This window comes from Rissa tridactyla, chromosome 3, assembly GCF_028500815.1.
Source record: "Rissa tridactyla isolate bRisTri1 chromosome 3, bRisTri1.patW.cur.20221130, whole genome shotgun sequence".
Taxonomy (NCBI): Eukaryota; Metazoa; Chordata; class Aves; order Charadriiformes; family Laridae; genus Rissa; species Rissa tridactyla.
In genome coordinates this window covers 23,493,964-23,513,337 of record NC_071468.1, presented here as the reverse complement: position 1 = coordinate 23,513,337, position 19,374 = coordinate 23,493,964, and the positions used below count along the sequence as shown (strand labels likewise).

At 39.6% G+C, this 19,374-nt stretch overlaps 1 protein-coding gene across 30 annotated transcripts in view; it reads right to left on the bottom strand.

Moving 5' to 3' along the window:
- Positions 1-19,374, bottom strand: part of ESRRG (estrogen related receptor gamma) — a 407,888-nt gene that overhangs the window by 114,644 nt on the left and 273,870 nt on the right. For all 30 annotated transcript variants that reach the window (XM_054194182.1, XM_054194195.1, XM_054194196.1 and 27 more), the window contains one exon: positions 14,405-14,820. In XM_054194182.1, the coding sequence (XP_054050157.1) occupies positions 14,405-14,820 (416 nt within the window). The remainder of the gene's footprint in view (positions 1-14,404; positions 14,821-19,374) is intronic.

Here is a 19,374-nt window from a genome sequence, read left to right as displayed (position 1 = left end):
GTGTATTGAGCCACATGCTTAGGCTCCTAGCCTGAGCACTCTTCGTTTCCTTTTTTCACTAATTTTATCAGTCTTTCTTTGTCTAGAACACAAAAAGGAGACTGGTGTGTTTTGCTGCACAATCAGCTGTAACAGGTATTACAGAGTTTCACCCTTCCTCTTCCACAACAGCAGGCCCAGCGTATCAGGCAGGGCTCAGCATCATTGCTACCACCCCATCGAGCACGTTCAACAGCTGCCGGGTCAGATCTCTCAGCCAGGACATCTTCCCCTCTCTCTATACTTTAGACAGAGTTCTTGTATTGAGAGGTATCAGAAATAGGATCATTCCTACCGAGTTGTCAGAATAACAAAAACTAGGGGAGATGTTTGCCTCGGTCTCTCCCAACTGCCTTTAAGGCCTAGAACAAGCTGCTGGATCGTTAAATGTGAGCCCTCCTGGGCAAAGCAGTGTCTCCTTTTTTTTTTTTTTTGTTACTGCTTAGTACATATTGTTTACCCTCAAAATAAGGAAAAAAAAAAGCCTGAAAATTAATGAGTAAAATACATATGCACAATTTTCTTTACTTTTTTTAAAATCGCATCTTTGGGTATCCAATTCCAAATGGGAGAACGTCTGTTCTCTTTTGCCCCAGTACCACTGCACTTTTCATAAAAGAGCTTAGCTCAGCTTATTCATCTGGCCAGCCATGCATCCTATTACCCATGACTACATTCAGTATGACAGACTTTGCAGCAGTCAGAAGTTTCACCAGGAAACTGACTTTTAAATAAAGTATCTTCCCCATCAGCCTGTCACATCTCGCTTTAAAGGTATTTCTTTACTTTCTAACCCTTTCCCCCTGTGATTAAGTGCATTAGTATCTTAATGAAAATGCATTCTGTTTATTGCCCTCTTGGGAAGCAAGAGGTCATCACACCAAATGCATAAATTGTCATCAGAGACAGTCCGAGCATAATTGCAATTTTGCTGCTCCATGTTTGCTGCACTCAGGGTCCGTCAAAGTCCCCTGAAACATGTGCAGGTTCTAATAATTAGCATAGAGTCTGCCTGGGACCACAGCATTGATGAAATATTTCAGAGTTAATCACACTTTGTAAACACTGATTTATATTGACTACCTTTCTCCAGACTGATGTCTCCTCATTAAATATCACATTAGTGGATTGCAGGATTGCACAAAGACTCAAATGCTCAGCAACTGCTAATTCAACAGGAAGTAATACTTAAACCACTTACATCTATTGAAATTTGGTTAAGTATTTATGATAAAGGAGGTCTGTGTGGTGTAATGTATATTCTGCCAATACAACCAGCATACTTTGCACAACCTTTTCAGGCCTTTGTGGGCTTTATTTCTCCTGAACTTTGCTGCATGGCTGACTTAGCAATGCTGGCGAGTAAAACAGATCTCAGTATGTCTGAATGCTAACGGTTCTTGTTGACAAAACTCAAACTTCGGTTTAGTTCTGTTCCCCTTCCTTAGCTCCTGAGATGAAAGCTATTTAAGAAACTGAAGGATATGATGCGTAGGAAATTCGGCACAACAGTTCCTGCAAAACTTCTTTCCCATACACATTAATGAAGTTAGGAAATAAAAGTTCTGAAAGGGTATGTAGGAAAGGATGTTAAGGGCAGGCGTAAAAAAAGATTCCCATTATCCTTTCACACTCTAACGAGGCATTCTTAGTGCCTTAGTGTGAGGCACAACCACTACACAGGGAAACCTTCAAAGACATTCACAAATTGTATCTAATTAATGTCATCATATTATAGTAATAAACGTATTACCATCCCCATTTAAAAAAAGGAAGCAAGGAATCAGAAATGATTTGCACAAGATCAAAGATATCTTTGCACAAGGTCAGAAATGATCTCGATCAAAAACAAGATCGAGACTACAACACAGAACTTCAGGCAGCAAAGCTCTGTACCAAGGCAAGCTGAGCACTCCCACTATAGCCAGAGCCCTTGTGCGAAGGCACAGAGGACAAAGCTACAGATGTCAACACCAAATAGTAGTACTCAAACCAGGAAAATAGAAGCAAGATTGCTTGTTTGCCTAAGTAGACCCTTCTAATCTATATCCTGACATTTCAGTCTCATGCAAAATTCTGTGAAACACAGCAAGGGTCTGTAGCGTGCAGCATATTATGCACAGACAACGTAACTTATTCTTCCTGCAAATTCTTGCCACTTAAAAAATTCTCAAATGAGCTATTATTCTAGTCACTTAGATTCTGGTACTTTAGCTTCTAGTCATTTAGATTCCAGTACTTTAGCTTTGAGGGGGAATCTTCTCCTACCGATTTAGGCTGCTTTACTTTAATGAATTATATTTTACAGCAGATGTTCGATCTTAATTTTTGATGTTAGAAAATAAACTTGGAAGATGTTGGAAAGAGTTTCTCCAATGAACTCGGTGGAGTTAGTAACTGGATTTATTGCTGCAGCAAAGATCCGTATCTTACCAATGGCCGTAGCTGGTTCCGCTAAAGTATTTCAGTATTTTAGAATATGGCTAGACCACAGTAAAAGTTCAAGGAAACTAACATTTTGTCACCACTTCACATATGAATGCAGTATTCTATCAAATATCCCCACAGGTAAATTTCATTTCTGTCAGTGAGAAAAAGGCTCATGGAATTTTGCAATGTATATATACCTGGATATATATCATACTCAAAATGCATTCCACCTAGCACTCAAAGTACCAGTGGATATATTTTGGTAAAAAACTAAATTTGCTGCACATTGCATGTTATTAGAGCTCTCATAATTTCTTATTTACTTCTACACACTGAAAATAAAAAAACATACACCATTTTAAGAAGTGTGTGGGAATCTGCACAATTCCATAGGTATGCTACATCCATTCAAGATGCTCAGATCTGCATTTTATTTCAATAAAGAACATTTGGAAGGAGGCTCTACCATTTACTCGTCTTCTGCATGATGCTAGAGGCTGAAACTGAGCAGCTACTAAGAGTCCAAGTTGAGTTTGCCCAGTCCTGTCAACAGCTGGAGAGGTAGCTGTGTTATACAGTGAACAAAATCAACATGGCAGCTCTGAGTCTTTAAACTGGACTGACAAGAACAATCGAGCAATTTATAATATCTCCTGGCTGGTTTTCAGAAAGAACTAGGCTCTGATTACTTATTTCAGAGGCTTTTGTACAATTAGTTTGCAGGCAATATAATTTTCTCACTTACTCCTTAATAGAATCGTGCAGCTAGCTGGCTGATAGAATAACAGCGTATATGTGAAACTCCTGCCTCAAGTGCCAGGGGATAATTTGTATATTCCTTTCAGTAGCGTAATGGACTTTTACAGTTTGGCAGTTAAAGGGCTGAGTAATGTAAATTAGTATGACGTTTGAAAATAAAAATATATGTCAAATTCTCACTCCCCAAACACACTGCCCTGTGCTATAATAATACAATGGGATTTATGCCAGCCTGAGCACCTTTTCTCTCCTCATGCACTGAGGAATGTTTATTTTAAGAGAGTTTCTTTTTTCTGCTAATTTTTAAAATTTTATTATCTCAGCCAAAAGATGAGAAAATACTTCTAAAACACAGTGCCTATCAAGGGCAGCTGAATCACAAAAAATATGATACCATTTGATCTTGAGATAGCAGGTGAACTGCTAAAACGCTGCATAACTGGCGCTCTGGTTTTAGATGCTTCAGACTGTCAGATCTTCAGACGCAGTTTGAGCATAAGTGGGCCAAGATACCATTTTTTCAATCCCACAGATGAGGTTTGGAGGTTACCTGAATGAGATGTGGAGTCACAGTACAATTTTAATGGTACAGGGACTTACTTGATGGCTTTACAAGCCGGGCAATCAACTGGACTTAGACAAGATTCTCAAGACCATTTTGGCCATTTCTTGCACAGAAGTAACAGTGACACTCAAGGTAACAGAAAAGGAGGAGTGAGAACCATGTCAAAGAAGAGGCCACTGAAAGCACTGGGCGTCTTACCCCAAATGAAGTTACTGTCATCAACAGCTACAACTTTAGAACTTCACAGGTCTCAAGAGTGTGAAGTTGGCTGTAGAAACTGGCTCCAGTCTGGGGGACAGGGTGAAACAGGGATCTCTCTTCCAGAAATACTGACAAGAATTGCAGAGAGCAATTCTTAGCAGAACCTTTATTTCCCTTTTCACACTATGATATTTGATATTATAGCACTAAAGATGTAAAAGGATTGCTATGAGCATATGCTCAGAAAATCTTTGGACAAGTAAAAGACATGAGGAAGACTGAGATACAGGGTGAATGTGTGTTTGGGAAGAGTAGCCATGAGGCACTTACAAAAGCAGGAGGAATGCTGAAGACACCAGTACTGAAACTTTTACTGTGTGCAAGTGTAAGAAGAAGAAAAGAAAAAGAAAAAATAAAAACAGAAAAAAAAGGCATCAAAACAACAGAAGGGAATTAATTATTCCTTCAATGTAATAATTTTATGCTATAATCAGCTCATGAAACTGCATTTCAGTATCTATTTATATTCAATAATGCCCCATTTTTCTCCCAAACTTTCTCTTTGAGCTTCTGTAACCAAATATCTTTTTTGAAAAACTTGTATTTAAAAAGCAAGTATTCTCATTATTCTTAATAGAATCACTGGATTTAAGTCTTTCTGCAGTAAGATTTACTCCAGGTACCACCTTCATGCTCTGTTTTCTTGGGTGACAGACCCAAAGGAATACACCTGCTTGTCTGTGGACCAGCACGCATGAAAACTGCAAAATGAAGGGTAGCCAGGATTACAGCTAAAGGTCTTCTGGGCATTAATAGAAGAGAAGTCTTAGAAAGAGAGACAGGAGAATCTAAGCCAACACAGAGAGTGAACTACAGAAGTGAATTACAAGGTCACACATTGATATGTAATCCAACCAGAACAGAAAATAATAGCTCCTGAGAAACTGAGAAGTAGGTGCTGTTGGAAATAAAGAGTAACAGGGTAACTTAGGAAAAGAAGGATAGAGGAAAAAGTTCCAAATGGACTTAAAAATGCATTTGATGTTTATAGGTCTTAGCAAAGCTGAACTGAGGAAAGTAAAAATATTTTCCCTCAGGTTAAAGTTTCACTTCTTGCAGACTCTGTTCCCTACTTTGCAGTCAGAACTCAACTGAATTTAAGCATGAGTAAATATTTTCACAAGTAAAAGTACTCTTTATCGATAAGGTTTCAGAAATGGGGTCAGGTTGGAATGAGGTTGCATCTGAACCTAACTGAATCCAGTTTTGGCTGACAAATCCTTAGATGGATTCACCTGATACTGTAGAAAGCTCTATGAATTATAGACCTATGAATCCTGCTACATGTCATCTGGAGCTTATTAAGCCTCAAGTTGACTGAATTCATAATTTTTCACCCAGGAGACTTCAGAAATAATACTGCATACACAGAGTTACAGAACATTTTAAGATTTGGTTCCTAAATGTCTCAAATATTTTTTTAAGGGTTATGCTTACATTTCTGTTGCTTGTGCTGCCTCTTCAGTTACAATAAGAAATTCAGGAGAAGCAGCTAGTTTTTAAGTAGTTCTACAGTGTAAGATGGTATTTGACAGAGGGACATGGACAGATTAAAAGTACATTTTAAATGAAACCACTATATTCAGTTGCTTGAAAGAAACCAGTGTACTATGTTACTGAACTGTAATATACTTAGAACTTCTCAAATGCATTTTTAATTTCTTTTTCTTTTATTCCTAGAAAGCAACATGAATGTAGATTGAAAACGAAATGTAAAGGTGATGCTGGTTGGTTCTGACTGCATGACATTTTTGCATCAACCTCTAACTTTACATAGATGGGTTTCCAGCATCATAAAAACCACCATAGTTTTCAATATGAGGTTGATATTAGGGGGTGTTGAATGACACCTTTAAGGGCCCAACAACCTCTGATTCCCACTGGAGTCAACCTCTTTATCTTCAACAGAAATGAAGGGTATTTAGGTCATCTTAAGAGAGAATCAACGCTTTGAAGACACAAATAGAACTGATCCCCTGCCACCTGGGAGTCACTGTAGAGTTGTCCAAGTCAGAAAGACCGAATTATCTACATTTTGTCCCTACTGGTATTTAATCTAGGTCAATTTTGATACATCCTACCAAGGTAGCATGGAAAATTGCCATTGTTTGTTTATGAGCACACAGAATATCTCAGTCTGTAAAGCTGCAAATCAAATGACTTTCACAACAGTAAAAAAGTCATTTAAAAAGTTATAGAAACATTAAAATAAATCATTTGCTAACTGAGACTTCGCATGTCTCCAGTTTCAAAATAGACAGAGCTTTATAAGTGAGCTGGAAGCTTTCAAATAGAGATCCAGACCTAATTATAACGGCATTGATACATACCACTGTACTAGTCGTACGATTTGTAAACCACATCTCTTTGTGAGTATTTCTGATGGATTTGAAATAGCCATGCACAAATCAGGATGCTCATCCTTATTCCCTAATAACCTAAATGCAGCATATAATTTACAAGGCTGTAAGGAATGTGGAGGTAGTAAAAAAGACAGAACCATCCGTACACTTTTAAGCTTCTGTCTGGTTCTCAGATTTCAGCGTGTTTATATTTTATTGTCTCATCTTGTTTGGCTTCCATAGTTACACAATGACATTACGACAGGATTAAAAGACATGTTGGAAGGAATTAAAAATACTTGCTCACTGGTCCGGTTTGCCCATAGGCACAGAGAAACCAGGGGAAAAAGGAAGATACCCATCATTGCTTGCTTAAAATATTCTTTGAAAGAAATGCTGATGCACAGACTTTCACTTATGTAAGGAAGGTGAATGCTTTAATCAGGTAATGATGGACTCAGGCGACATTTAGTGTTAGGTTCACTGGAGGGCTGCCATCTTTGCACCAAAGCCAAGGTCCACAGACTACTGCACCAAGATGCAAGCCTCCACCTTATCTGTCTATGAAAAACCTATACTCTTAGCTACCTGTAAAGATGCTGAAAAGCCAGAAAATCTTGCTTAATTTTCTTTCATTTTCTCCACAAAAATGATGTGTAGTATTACAATGAGAGATGCAAATTAACCTTTGGAAGCCATTTCAGTCATGTGCAACTTCGAATCAAACTTTACGTTGCCCATTTCAAATGTCACCTTATCTGAATTTACATAGCCAGTTCTAACTTTCCTGAATAAAACTTCCTGATTAGAAAAAAAGTATATATATTTACTATGAAGCATTTGTACATTTACAAATCAAATTGGCGCAGTAATGGGTAAACACTCTAAAGAGGGTTGACAAACTTGAACACTTAAGGGTGAACACCTTTGTTCACCGAACAAAGGACAAAGCAGTTTAATCTAGCTCATAGTTTGGGCAGGCTTTGAAGACCACAGGAACTACATTACTGCAGAACTGTAGAGCTGAAGGCTCTTAGGCGATCAGCATAAAATGAGATGGCAGACTTAGTCTAGTTCATGTAATGACCAAAAAGGTAACAGTATTCCCAGGAGGGAATACTTCTTGTTTGTGTTAAGAGACATGGACAGGCAACAACTTTCAAGGATAAAGCTCTTAAATGAGACAGTGAGGGTATGATTGCAGGGGTTCTTACTACTAGTGCTTTACTCATCCTGCCTATAAACAGAAGATTGCTGTCTCAATACTGTTCATCCAACAGTTTTTCCCTAAAAAAATAAACATATAAACAAACAAAAAAAAAACCCCAAAGCCCAAGAACTACAAGAACCATTGCATGCAAAATATTTTAGCTTTTGTGGCAATAATTCAAATGCTGTCCAAGGAAATAATAAGTAAGCCCTGACACTTTTGCAACAAGCCTTACCAGGAAGGCAACATACCAACACCTAGGCTTTTCAACACTGCCTTTTCATGCAGTTTAAAGAGTCCAAAGATGTGAGTCCTGAAGATTTGGAAGAAAGTTGCAGGCCATTATGTTAGAGAGATGAAGGCTAAAATAAAACAAAATAGTAAACTAACTGTGAATCTGTAAGTCCTATCATCTTTCTACTGAAAGGAAGAATAGCATTTCAAACCACTTGCAGAAATGCTTAAGTTACAGGCACTGAGTAATTACATATTATTAATGCAAAATGTGTACTTACTAGTCTTTATGATAACTGAGCAAATAAAAATTATGAGAAATGTATTTACATTAAATATTCACTACAAAATATCTAGTAAGTGCAAGACCTCTGTGCCAAACACAAGACTTTGCACCCAGCTGACAACTGAAAATTTTTTTTCCTCTCTTTTAATAAAAGCTAGGAGTTTTCAAGATACTACAGTGCACAGCAAAAACTGTGGAGAGACCCTAAAAATCAATGGACCTGGAACTATTTTTAGATGTTGCTATTTTCTGCTGTCCCTGATGTTAAGCCAATTTTGGGGAGATTTGGCTGTGTATGTGTTTCTGTGAGACATTCGCAATCAGCCATCATGTAAATTATCCCAGAAGCAAACTGAGAACTGCAGCTGACTGGGTACTAGGCTGAGCAGAGAGAACATCCAGTTCTCCCATCCCTTGTACATCACAAAAGGGGGCAGAACGTCATTAGATTCTACTATGACTTAAAACGACACCAATTTTACATATTGAGTTGGCTTTTTGGTGAGTTTTGTTTTGTTTTTTTAGGCAAGTGATTTCTTGTTTCTAATTTTTTCTAATATTATTGATTTTTATCATAATCTGTGCATTCCTTACCACAGCCCCAAATGTATTTCTCTGCTATGTTAAAAATACATATTCAAAAAAGACAAAATTACACCTGCTTACAATTCAAGACGGGGTTCATGTAATTTCTTTACTGTTAAGAAAATCATCAGGGATTGCAAGAGGCAGGAAGAAGATGAAGGGAAATCCTTCAGCCAGGAACAGGCATTTTTTAGACTAAATTGCTGTCATCTGAAAGGGAATGATAATCTCCATTACCCTTAAAAAACAGGTGTATACTCTACGTTAGAGCAAAATTTGCCTCATGTAAGGGGTTACTAGGTATCCTGTGATGCACTTCACGTCTTTCTTACGCAAGACGCTGGTGGTGTCCAGATAACTGCGCTGGCTCTCTGAACAGCTGCCTGTGGCTTTCACCTACTGAGATTTCAAAAGACTCCTTTGAAATGGAAAGAATGGAAAGACTCCCATTGACTTAGTGGAAAGGACATCGGGCCTGACTGGAACACAAGATGTGCTTCATAATCTAACTTTATCAGCTCAACCTCGCTCTCACTGAAGTCAGGGCAGTTTTGCCCATGATTTCATCAGGAGTAGCACTTAGGTTCTACTAGTCTGAGCTAATTTAGTAACTCACGAATGATAAACAAGAAAGGTTTGGGAAGTTAAATATTCTTTTTCACTGAATCTATGATTAAGTAACCCCAATTAAATTAGTAGCAATTAAAGTAAGCAATTCTATAAGCAGCTGGCAGAGGTCTCCTGATCGCTCGCTCTTGTTCTTGTGGGGGACTTCAACTTCCCAGACATCTGCTGGAAATATAACACAGCAGAGAGGGAACAGTCCCGGAGGTTCCTGGAGCGTGCAGAAGACAACTTCCTAACACAGCTGGTGAGGGAGCCAACTAGGGAAAGTGCCCTACTGGACCTGCTGCTTGTTAACAGAGAAGGTCTTGTAGGGGATGTAAAGGTTGGAGGTCGTCTTGGGCAGAGTGACCATGAAATGATAGAATTTTCGATTCTTGGTGAAGCAAGGAGGGGAGCCAGCAGAACTGCCACCTTACATTTCTGAAGGGCAAACTTTGACCTGCTTATGAGCATGGTTGAGAGTGTCCCTTGGGGGACAGTCCTGAAGGGCAAAGGTGCCCAGGAAGACTGGTCTTACTTCAAGGAGGAATTCTTAAAAGCTCAGGAGAAGGCCATCCCCAATTCGCAAAAAATGAGCAGACAGGGAAGTAGACCAGCCTGGCTAAATAGAGAGCTTTGGCTGGACCTCGGGAAAAAAGGGAAAGTTTATGATCTTTGGAAAAGAGGGTTGGCTACTTATGAAAACTACCAAAATGTAGCGAAGCTATGCAGGGCGAAAGCTCAACTCATCTTGGCCACCACGGTTAAGGATAACAAGAAGAGGTTCTTTCAGTATATCAATAGAAAAAGGAAGACTAGGGAAACTGTAGGCCCACTAACAAATGAGATGGGCGCCCTAGTGGTGGAAGACACAGAAAAGGCAGAGCTACTGAATGCCTTCTTTGCTTCAGTCTTCACTGTTAAAGCTGTCCCTCATGAATCCCAGGCCCTGGAGGCAAGGGGGAAGGTCTGGAGAGAGGAAGAGTTTTCCCCAGTAGAGGAAGATCAGGTTAGAGACCACTTGACCAAACTGGACATCCATAAGTCCATGGGCCCTGACGAGATGCACCCGCGAGTGCTGAGAGAGCTGGCAGATGTTATTGCTTGGCCACTCTCCATCATCTTCAAAAGGTCATGGAGAACAGGAGAGGTGCCTGAGGACTGGACAAAGGCCAATATCACTCCAGTCTTCAAAAAGGGCAAGAAGGAGGACCCAGGGAACTACAGACTGGTTAGTCTCACCTCCGACCCTGGAAAGGTGATGGAGCAACTCGTTCTGGATGTCATATCCAAGCACATTCAGAAGCAGGAAGTTATTGGAAGTGGTCAACATGGATTTACCAAGGGTAAACCATGCCTGACCAACCTCATAGCCTTCCATGATGTTATAACTGGTTGTCTGGATGAGGGCAGAGCAGCAGATGTCACCTACCTTGACTTCAGCAAGGCTTTTGACACTGCCTCTCATAATATCCTCCTTAGGAAACTGAGGAAGTGTGGACTAGACGAGGGGACAGTGAGGTGGATTGAGAGCTGGCTGTGTGATAGGACTCAGAGGACTGTGATTAATGGAGCAGGGTCCAGCTGGAGGCCTGTAACCAGTGGTGTCCCCCAAGGGTCAATACTTGGACCAGTATTGTTTGAAGTATTCATCAATGACCTGGACGAGGGAACAGAGTGTACCCTCAGCAAGTTCGCTGATGATACCAAACTGGGTGGGGTGGCTGACACCCCAGAGGGCCGTGCTGCCATCCAGCGTGACCTGGACAGGCTGCAGAGCTGGGCAGAAGAGAACCTAATGAGGTTCAACAGGGACAAGTGTAGGGTCCCGCACCTGGGGAGGAAGAATGTCAGGCACTAATATAGGTTAGGGGCGGACCTGCTGGAAAGCAGCTCTGAAGAAAAGGATCTGGGGGTCTTGGTAGACAGTAAACTATCCATGAGCAAGCAATGTGCCCTTGTAGCCAAGAAGGCCAACAGAATTCTGGGCTGCATAGGGAAGAGTGTGGCCAGCAGGTCAAGGGAGGTCATTCTCCCCCTCTACTCTGCACTGGTGAGGCCACAACTGGAATACGGTGTCCAGTTCTGGGCTCCCCAGTTCAAGAGAGACAAGGAACTACTGGAGAGAGTCCAGCGTAGGGCAACAAAGATGACTGAGGGATTGGAGCATCTCCCTTATGAGGAAAGGCTGAGAGAGCTGGGACTCTTTAGCCTGGAGAAGAGAAGGTTGAGGGGAGACCTTATTAACATTTACAAGTTACAAGCATCTAAAGGGTGGGTTTAAGGAGGATGGAGCCAGACTCTTTTCAGTGGTTCCCAGTAACATGAGGAGTAACGGGCACAAGCTGGAACATAGGAAGTTCCAATCAAACATGAGAAAAAACTTCTTTACAGTGAGGGTGACAGAGCATTGGAACAGGCTGCCCAGGGAGGTTGTGGAGCCCCCTTCTCTGGAGACTTTCAAGACCCATCTGGATGCAGTCCTGAGTAATGTGCTCTAGGCAATCCTGCTCTGTTCAGGAGTAGGAGTCTAATTAGGGGAGTTGGACTAGATGATCTCTAGAGGTCCCTTCCAACTCTGAAAAATTCCATGATTCTGTGACTCTTTGAGCCAAGACATGTAATCCTCACATAAGCATAGTTACAATATTTGACTCTCCAGGTAGTCTGGTTTACTATTCTGTATAATTTCTTGGGTTTTTTCCGCTTTCCTGTTTTCTTATTTGCAGTTATGCAGTAATCAACTTATTTAAAAATAAGCAGAGAAATAACGTCATATGAACCAGGAAGTGAAATGGTACCGGGAAGAATGACCTATAGGAACACTGGGACTAAATTCTGTCATTCAGAGAAAAAAGAAACCTCAAGGGAATTATTCTTCATGTAAACTTAAAGGTAGAATCTGCCCATTCAATATGGGCATGAGGAGTACCTTTTTCGTATATACTTCTTGTCACTTACCACAATCCATGGATTGATTCACCAAAGTAAGTAGCTTCTGCTATTTTGGGTAGTATCTGAAAACTCTTAGTAGTTGTGTCAGTTTAGTCAGCACCATTACTGAAGATGCTGCCATGACATTATGATGGCAACATACTTCCTATTCTTAGTTTCTTCATTATTGTTTTTCCATTCGATGCTTGGTTTTGCCTTACTGCATTTTTTTTTTTTGTCTTCACAGCACTGTCACCTGCTGATGCAGCTAGTGCTCTAACTGTACTGAGACTTTTGCACAGCTGCCAGTTCTAACTTGAGCTGCGTGGCCAAGTCCAAGTTGCTAATCTGGCGAATGACGTCCCTGTCTTGTGCTTCCATGCCCAGGAACTTGCTGTCTGTGGTGCGGTGTAAAATTGCAGACTACCTACTACTGCCAGAAGTCAACATTTTAGTCAGTTAAAGTTTCCATGGCATTTTTTCATGCTCAAAATACAACTAAAATAATCATGCATCGATTCAGTTCTGTAGGACAGCTATTACATAGCAATTAAATAACATTTATAAAAACAGAGTTGCTAGTTGAAGTTGGTGTTTGAAGTTTAGCAATCACAAAATATGAACTGCTTCAAGGGAAACATTATTTTTTCTTTTAGCTTTTCTGAAAAAGTTCTTGAAGGTCAAGTGAAAATACCTACCTCTTACTTTACTTTTTCAAAACACAAACTTGAAATGAGCATACTGTTTCTTTATAGGCACTCATTTTACATATGAACCCAGGCCACAAGGAATCTTCACAGGTATGTTTGTTTATGGATTGCAAAAATTGTAACACTCAGCTCCATTAGAAGAACTGAAGCCTGATGTTTTTAATTTGTGGCTCAATGGCCATCATAAAACAGGTATTGCACGCTGGTAGAAGGCCCAAATCTCCCAGTAGTAAAATGGATCAGAGAAGAATAAAATGGCTATTGCTTCAGCAAAGGATAAATTAGCTTAATATTCATTATTTCTCCTTATTAATTTTCCATTAAATATGGGAGCACTGTATTTAAGAAATCTTGACCAAATGTTTCAAATTTTGGGTTATGTAAAATTACAAACCGAAACTAACTTTACGGTCCTTATCATAATTAATTTTAAAAAGAAAAGTATACCATCAGTTTGCACTGTCTTCCTGAGAATGCCAGGTGGTCAACATCTATGAAAATCAAGCAGGTTTTATTGAGGAGCTTAAATTTGGACTTAGCAACCTAATTTTAGTCTCTGAAGTTTGAATTTAATTCGATGTGACACTACATTCCTGTACAGGCCAAGCTTGGCCTCGTGTTCTTTAAATAAAGCACCTTCAATTTTACTTGAAAGGACGATACCTAAATCAAAGTAGAAGGTTATTTTGTCGCCATTGGTTATGAAGCTAGAACAAGTGGTCATGCAAATGATCCCATTCATACTAATTTATGCCAAAATATGTGGCATATTTGTAACAGATATCAAGAGCAGATTAGTACAAAGTACTGGGCAGAGACCAAAAGCTGCCAACTTACTCTCCTTAGGATGTGATCTTACGGGTATTTGTTGAACCTGTGTAAGGCCACTGTGTATCATGTGGGTGAAAGACCAGTTATTAATACACTGATATGCACAAAGAACTACACCATTGCATATTGTTCCAATTTGAAATGCATTGGTGCTTTAACAAAAATAAACTGTATTTCTCTAACAATTTAAGTACCGTAGTGGTGTAAGTAGGAGCAAAACCCAAGCACGATCCCTGTGTGCAAGAGGCAAGCCACAAGGTGTGTTCAAGAGGCATCCATTGCAACCTTTAGAAAATAATCAGTTTTCTTTGCAACAATCATTAATGGGAATCAATGAGAAACTCATACAGAAAACAAATCTGAACATGCACTGGATGGCTTTAGTGTTTTTCTATTTTACATAATCAAAATAAACGTGGCAGTGGGCTCAACATGTCAGACAGAACTCCCGAAGAATCCCACAAAGGGGCTTTTTCATGTAACATCTGTAGGACCAAACACTATAAAGAATGAAAAGGTACAGTCAGTCTGAAGTCCTAACAGGATATAGTCAAGGACTGTACTATTCCACTTTGTGCAAAAGAAAGACAAGAAGTTTAAAGAATAACCAACCTTGAATTGTCCTCTTGAAGAAAGCCTTGCAGGCCTCGCAGGAAGCCACTCCATAGTGGTACCCTGATGCAATGTCACCACACACCAAACACAGTCTTTTGGGCATCGAGTTCAGCATATATTCACACTTGGTCTGTGAATCTTCAGCGATGGTACTGGAGCAGTCATCATACCGTTTCCTGACCGGCCCGTTGCCCCCAAGCCCTGTGGCCGAAGGGTAGAGGGGAGGTGAGTCCAGCCCGTTCTGATGTCCATTCATGGTGGAACTGTAGCTCCCGCTGGCGTCTGAGGAGCCACCGGGGCTGTGGTGGTTGATGCTGTCCGTCAGAGAGGCAGGGCTCGACGGTTCCGTCTTGATGTACGACGAACAGCTAGAATCAATGTGTCGATCTTTGCTTGACATTCTGCAGAGAAGCCTGTAGTGGGGAGAGAGAGAGAAAGAAGAATCTGTGTATTAAAGACAGTGCTCTTTAAGACTGCTCTGGAAGGGTTAGGGACTGCACATCATTCATTCATTAGTCAATACCTCTTGTTCTACATGAAGGTAATCAGCATAAGGGCATGACAGAGCTTTGTCAAAGCTCCAGACAGGCAGTAAACAAAAACTTTAAAGAGACCAAATCCGTCTGTTGTCCCCTCCACCTGCCCTCTAGGCTACGTGTCAACTTCATATCAACTCTAAATTCTGAACTTGTCACCTAGCAAGTCAAAAAAATTAAAAAATCCTATTGGGTGACTTGGCTATTAAATGTCTTCCTGTTTCCTTTGGTACTTTCTCTCTGTAAATTCCGTCATTATCAGGAACAAATATTTCCCAGTTTGATCCCATAGATGTTCTGCTCTGTAATTAATATTTGTCAAGACAATTGACTAAAACACGTATCCATCGTCTACTGATCTAATCTAGGAATTGAAGAGCAAGTCTCCCAGAGCCTATTTTTTCATTATTAATATTGCTTTACTATAGATACAGCTATTTAGTAACAGAGTAGCACATCAACTGGGAACTCTAACAAATAATTAAGGTTGGACTCCATCTTCACAAAATCTAAGTGAAATGATTCATCAGCTCTGGCTGCAATTACTTCTAGCCATTATCCTCAGACTAACCAGTAATAACTATGCCACTATCCCATATATCTGCAGCTCTATAGGATCTGACATTTTATGTGTTCCATTCTTGGATTAAAAAAAATATATATTAGAGGAAATTTTAGATAGAAGTTTTGTCTTTCAGAAGATGAGATTCTGTCCTACTTCTCAGTTGTCATATTTTCAGAATTAAGCATCTGAAATAAAACCATATAACATTTGATCTGACAAATTAGTGCTTCCTAGAGGGAAAAAAAACCTGTCTATTCCATCCTCAAGTTTTTTTTTATTATTTTAAAACATATTTTAGGGAGAACAAGGGCCAAAAATAAGAATTAGAAAGCTCCAAATCAGATACCATCTTCATTTTCTACAGCTGTGATTATGAGACCATAATAGCAAATGGCATACACAGCATTTTCCTGACAGTACTCTCAGAAGCTGCCAAAGTACAGATGACAGTTATGAGCATTTCTCTAGAAACATTTTCAGCAGAAAAGCAACTACCCCATAAGGCCACCCACCTGGAGCTATAGATTCATGTTCTCAAAGCAAACAAATGACTCCAGACAATTGGACTGACTTGACTCAACTTTCTAATTTCTAAAGTAATTTTTGAGATCTTGTCTTCAGTTTTTCACCTTTTTGTGTTAAAAAAAAAAAAAAAAAAAATCAATTTCTACTTCAAGATCTGGAATCAAATTCACCAATAGAAAACAGACATAAATCCACAGAGTTGGCTTCCTTTCCAATAAGCGTAGCCGAGATCAAAGCCTGACCCTTCATTAAAATACCTTCTTAGGATGAGATTTACCCTAAAATCAGTGCACACGGATCTTATTTTGGGCCTCTCAATTGTTGTGGTTTTTACTGTAAAATTCTACTGAAAACAAATGACACGTGAATTTGGAAAACAGCCAGACTGATGTGCAGAAATGTCACCCTCCAAACTTAAAATCAGTACTTATTTGGGGCGGTGGAAGGAGCAAGCTATGTGGTGTCAGCAAATAAACCAAGGAAATGGGAAGGTTAAAGCCGTGAAAATATCTTATTACATTGGACCACCTGCTTGTGTTGTCCTTTCCTCAAGAACTGGAGGGGGGGAAATCCCCTTGCCAGCCTGCAGTAGCGTGTGCCTTTTCTTCTGCATCTGCTGCCTTGTAGCCGTCACTGCTAATGAGTGCTATAATTAATAGATAGCTCTCTCTTGTCTCTCTACTTGCACTCTGGGCTAAGCACTTTTCTCAAGTCAACGTTTGAAAGAAAGCGGGTCGGCACTGACTTACAGCAGCTCTGCGAATTCCTTTTAATTTAGAGCACTTACACCACCACTCCACTTATTACCTTATAATTACTGGACCGCTCTCACATACATTATGATCTTAGACTAGAGTTAGAAGTTATTAGGGTACTAAAACATGGTGTCTCTCTGTCTCTCTCCTCTTTCTTTGACACTGAATTTTATACAGCTACAATTAAAAATATCAATTCACTTTCACCTTCTACCAACTTATTTTTTACATTATTTTTCTATACACTAACACTAAGATCCTTTTATTGACTAAACAGGTACTTGGTCTTCCTGTCATCTCCCTGCTGCTGAGACTCCACATGTAAAGTCTCAAAATACAGCAATAGGAGTCTCTGCCTACAGTCTGTCATAACCAGCTTGATGGCATGTTCTTGTCTAAGACTCCCCCTGCCATTTTTTTTTTCCTAATTTGTGCAATAATGAGCTCAAATGTCACCCTTTCCTTCCTAGAAAAACCATTTGCAATTAATTAGTTGTCCAAATGCATGTTGTCTTAGCCAGTGCAAAAGTGGATATCTCCCACTCCAAGCGGTCAGAACCAAAACATGAACTCAGTTCTACAAGCATTAAAATCTCATCACCAGTGTTGCTTAGGCTAAAGCCAGTCTGATGATGCTTCTGAAGTAGTGGTTTCTGGTACTAACCAAGACAGAGCTGCTTTTGGCTACAGCTTAAACAGTATAGACTGGATTGGTGCATGCTGGCAAAGCACAAATGCAGTTAAAACATTAACCATTCCAAGGAAAAGTGAAAACAACAGTGCCCGACTTTGAGAACACAAACTTTCTCAATCCCCTGAAGGCAAACCAGAGACACGGCTGGGTGCTAGCTGCGGGTGGGCAACACATACCTACTGCTTTCACTCCTTCGTTACTGTACCGCATCTGCACAAACGTTAATTCAAGACCCATCTTATACGGATGGCAGGTGGGACCACCATCAAATCATCATGCTGAACATTTGGAATAATGCCTAAGCTAGATCTCTGTAAAATCCCTCCCTCAGTTCCCTCCTAATTACTACTTAGCTCGTTACACTGAAGAATTCCTAGACACCATTGCATTATAGGCTAAAACTACAGTTGGAGCTTAATTCTCTCTTCCTCCCTGTGTCTGAAATTCTACAGCTCTATTATTCAAGCCTGAAATATTCACAACTATCTATAAATTCAATTGTCAGCCAGTGGGTTTTATTCTAGACCTCACTTCAATCTAAAATTAGAGGCACTAAAATTCACATTAACTCTAAGAGGAATGTAGTGAATAAGACTTTATTTCAAAAGAACACCTTTTTGTCAGAAAGAGCTATTTTCAAGATGATGGCTTTATCTGCATTCAAAGAGAATAAGCCCAATTCCACATTGTGCTGTTAATGCAAAATTTTTAGGTCACATTGGATTAATAAAAATCTAAATTTAGTTAAGGTTTATGAATAGAAATAACATGTGTCATATAAAAATGTACAGTATTTATTTTAAAGCCTTGGTGGGGTTGTTTTTTTTCTTTACTAGATTTTAAGTCAAATAAATGGCAGCTCCATTTGTGGTGGGCTGCTCTCAGGTAAGTTTTCTAACAACTGGTTGCTCTCAGGTAAACTTCCCTTTCATAACTTTAGGGTAAGTAACTAATTGGCTCTAGAAACATTTCCATGCCCATATACAACAGAAACTACATAGGGTGCTGCAAGCCTCAAGTAATATGTAGTATATAGCATGACTCTTCACATCTCTACTAAATTTACTTCACAACTTCTTCGTTTAAGAAAGACCTGAAGCCAGTCACTGCTGGTAGAAAGGTACAATGACAGAGCACTTCAATATGCAACTCCTGCTCTAAAATGGTCTTAAACAATAGCGAATAAATTGTAATGCTATGTGCTTATGAAAGGTTGAATATATTAAGAATTTATTAATGCAATCACATTCGTATTTCCATCTACCTGCCACATTAATAATGATATTGACAGTGCTGACACTGGCTAAATCAGTATCAATATACAAGCGGAGTGCAAAAATTAACTGCATCTGATTACAGTATATAGCCTTAAAAAAAGAAAGCCTTCCTGTCCAAGCCACTGTGAGCTCTTTATATTCCATCCATACACACAACTGGTTCAGAAAGTTACTCTTCCCTTATCTCCCTTATTACCAACACCTAAAGGAGGTCAAAACAACATGCCAATACTTCATAATCCATTTACATGTTTCATGCTTATTTTTCAAGTAGGAAAAGCTCTGCTTACAGCAACGTTCCCTACTTCAGAGCTGCACTGGTGGTTTCAGTGACAATAATAATTAGTCACAATAATTACAGTGAGCACCTTTATTACAGACCAACACAAAAGTTCACTTTTACCTGCAGACAAAGCTATTCTTTTCTTGAAGAGAGAATTACCCTATTTCCATAAATATCAGAATAGGTTGTTAGCAGTTGACATTTTTAATGACAGCTACTATGTGGGAGCATCAGCAAGGCAGGTGTTATTACGCTCACCTAGGTACTTTTTACGCTAACAGTGCAATCCAGCTGATTTTCCTCTGATACATTCCTCTAACTCACATGGATGT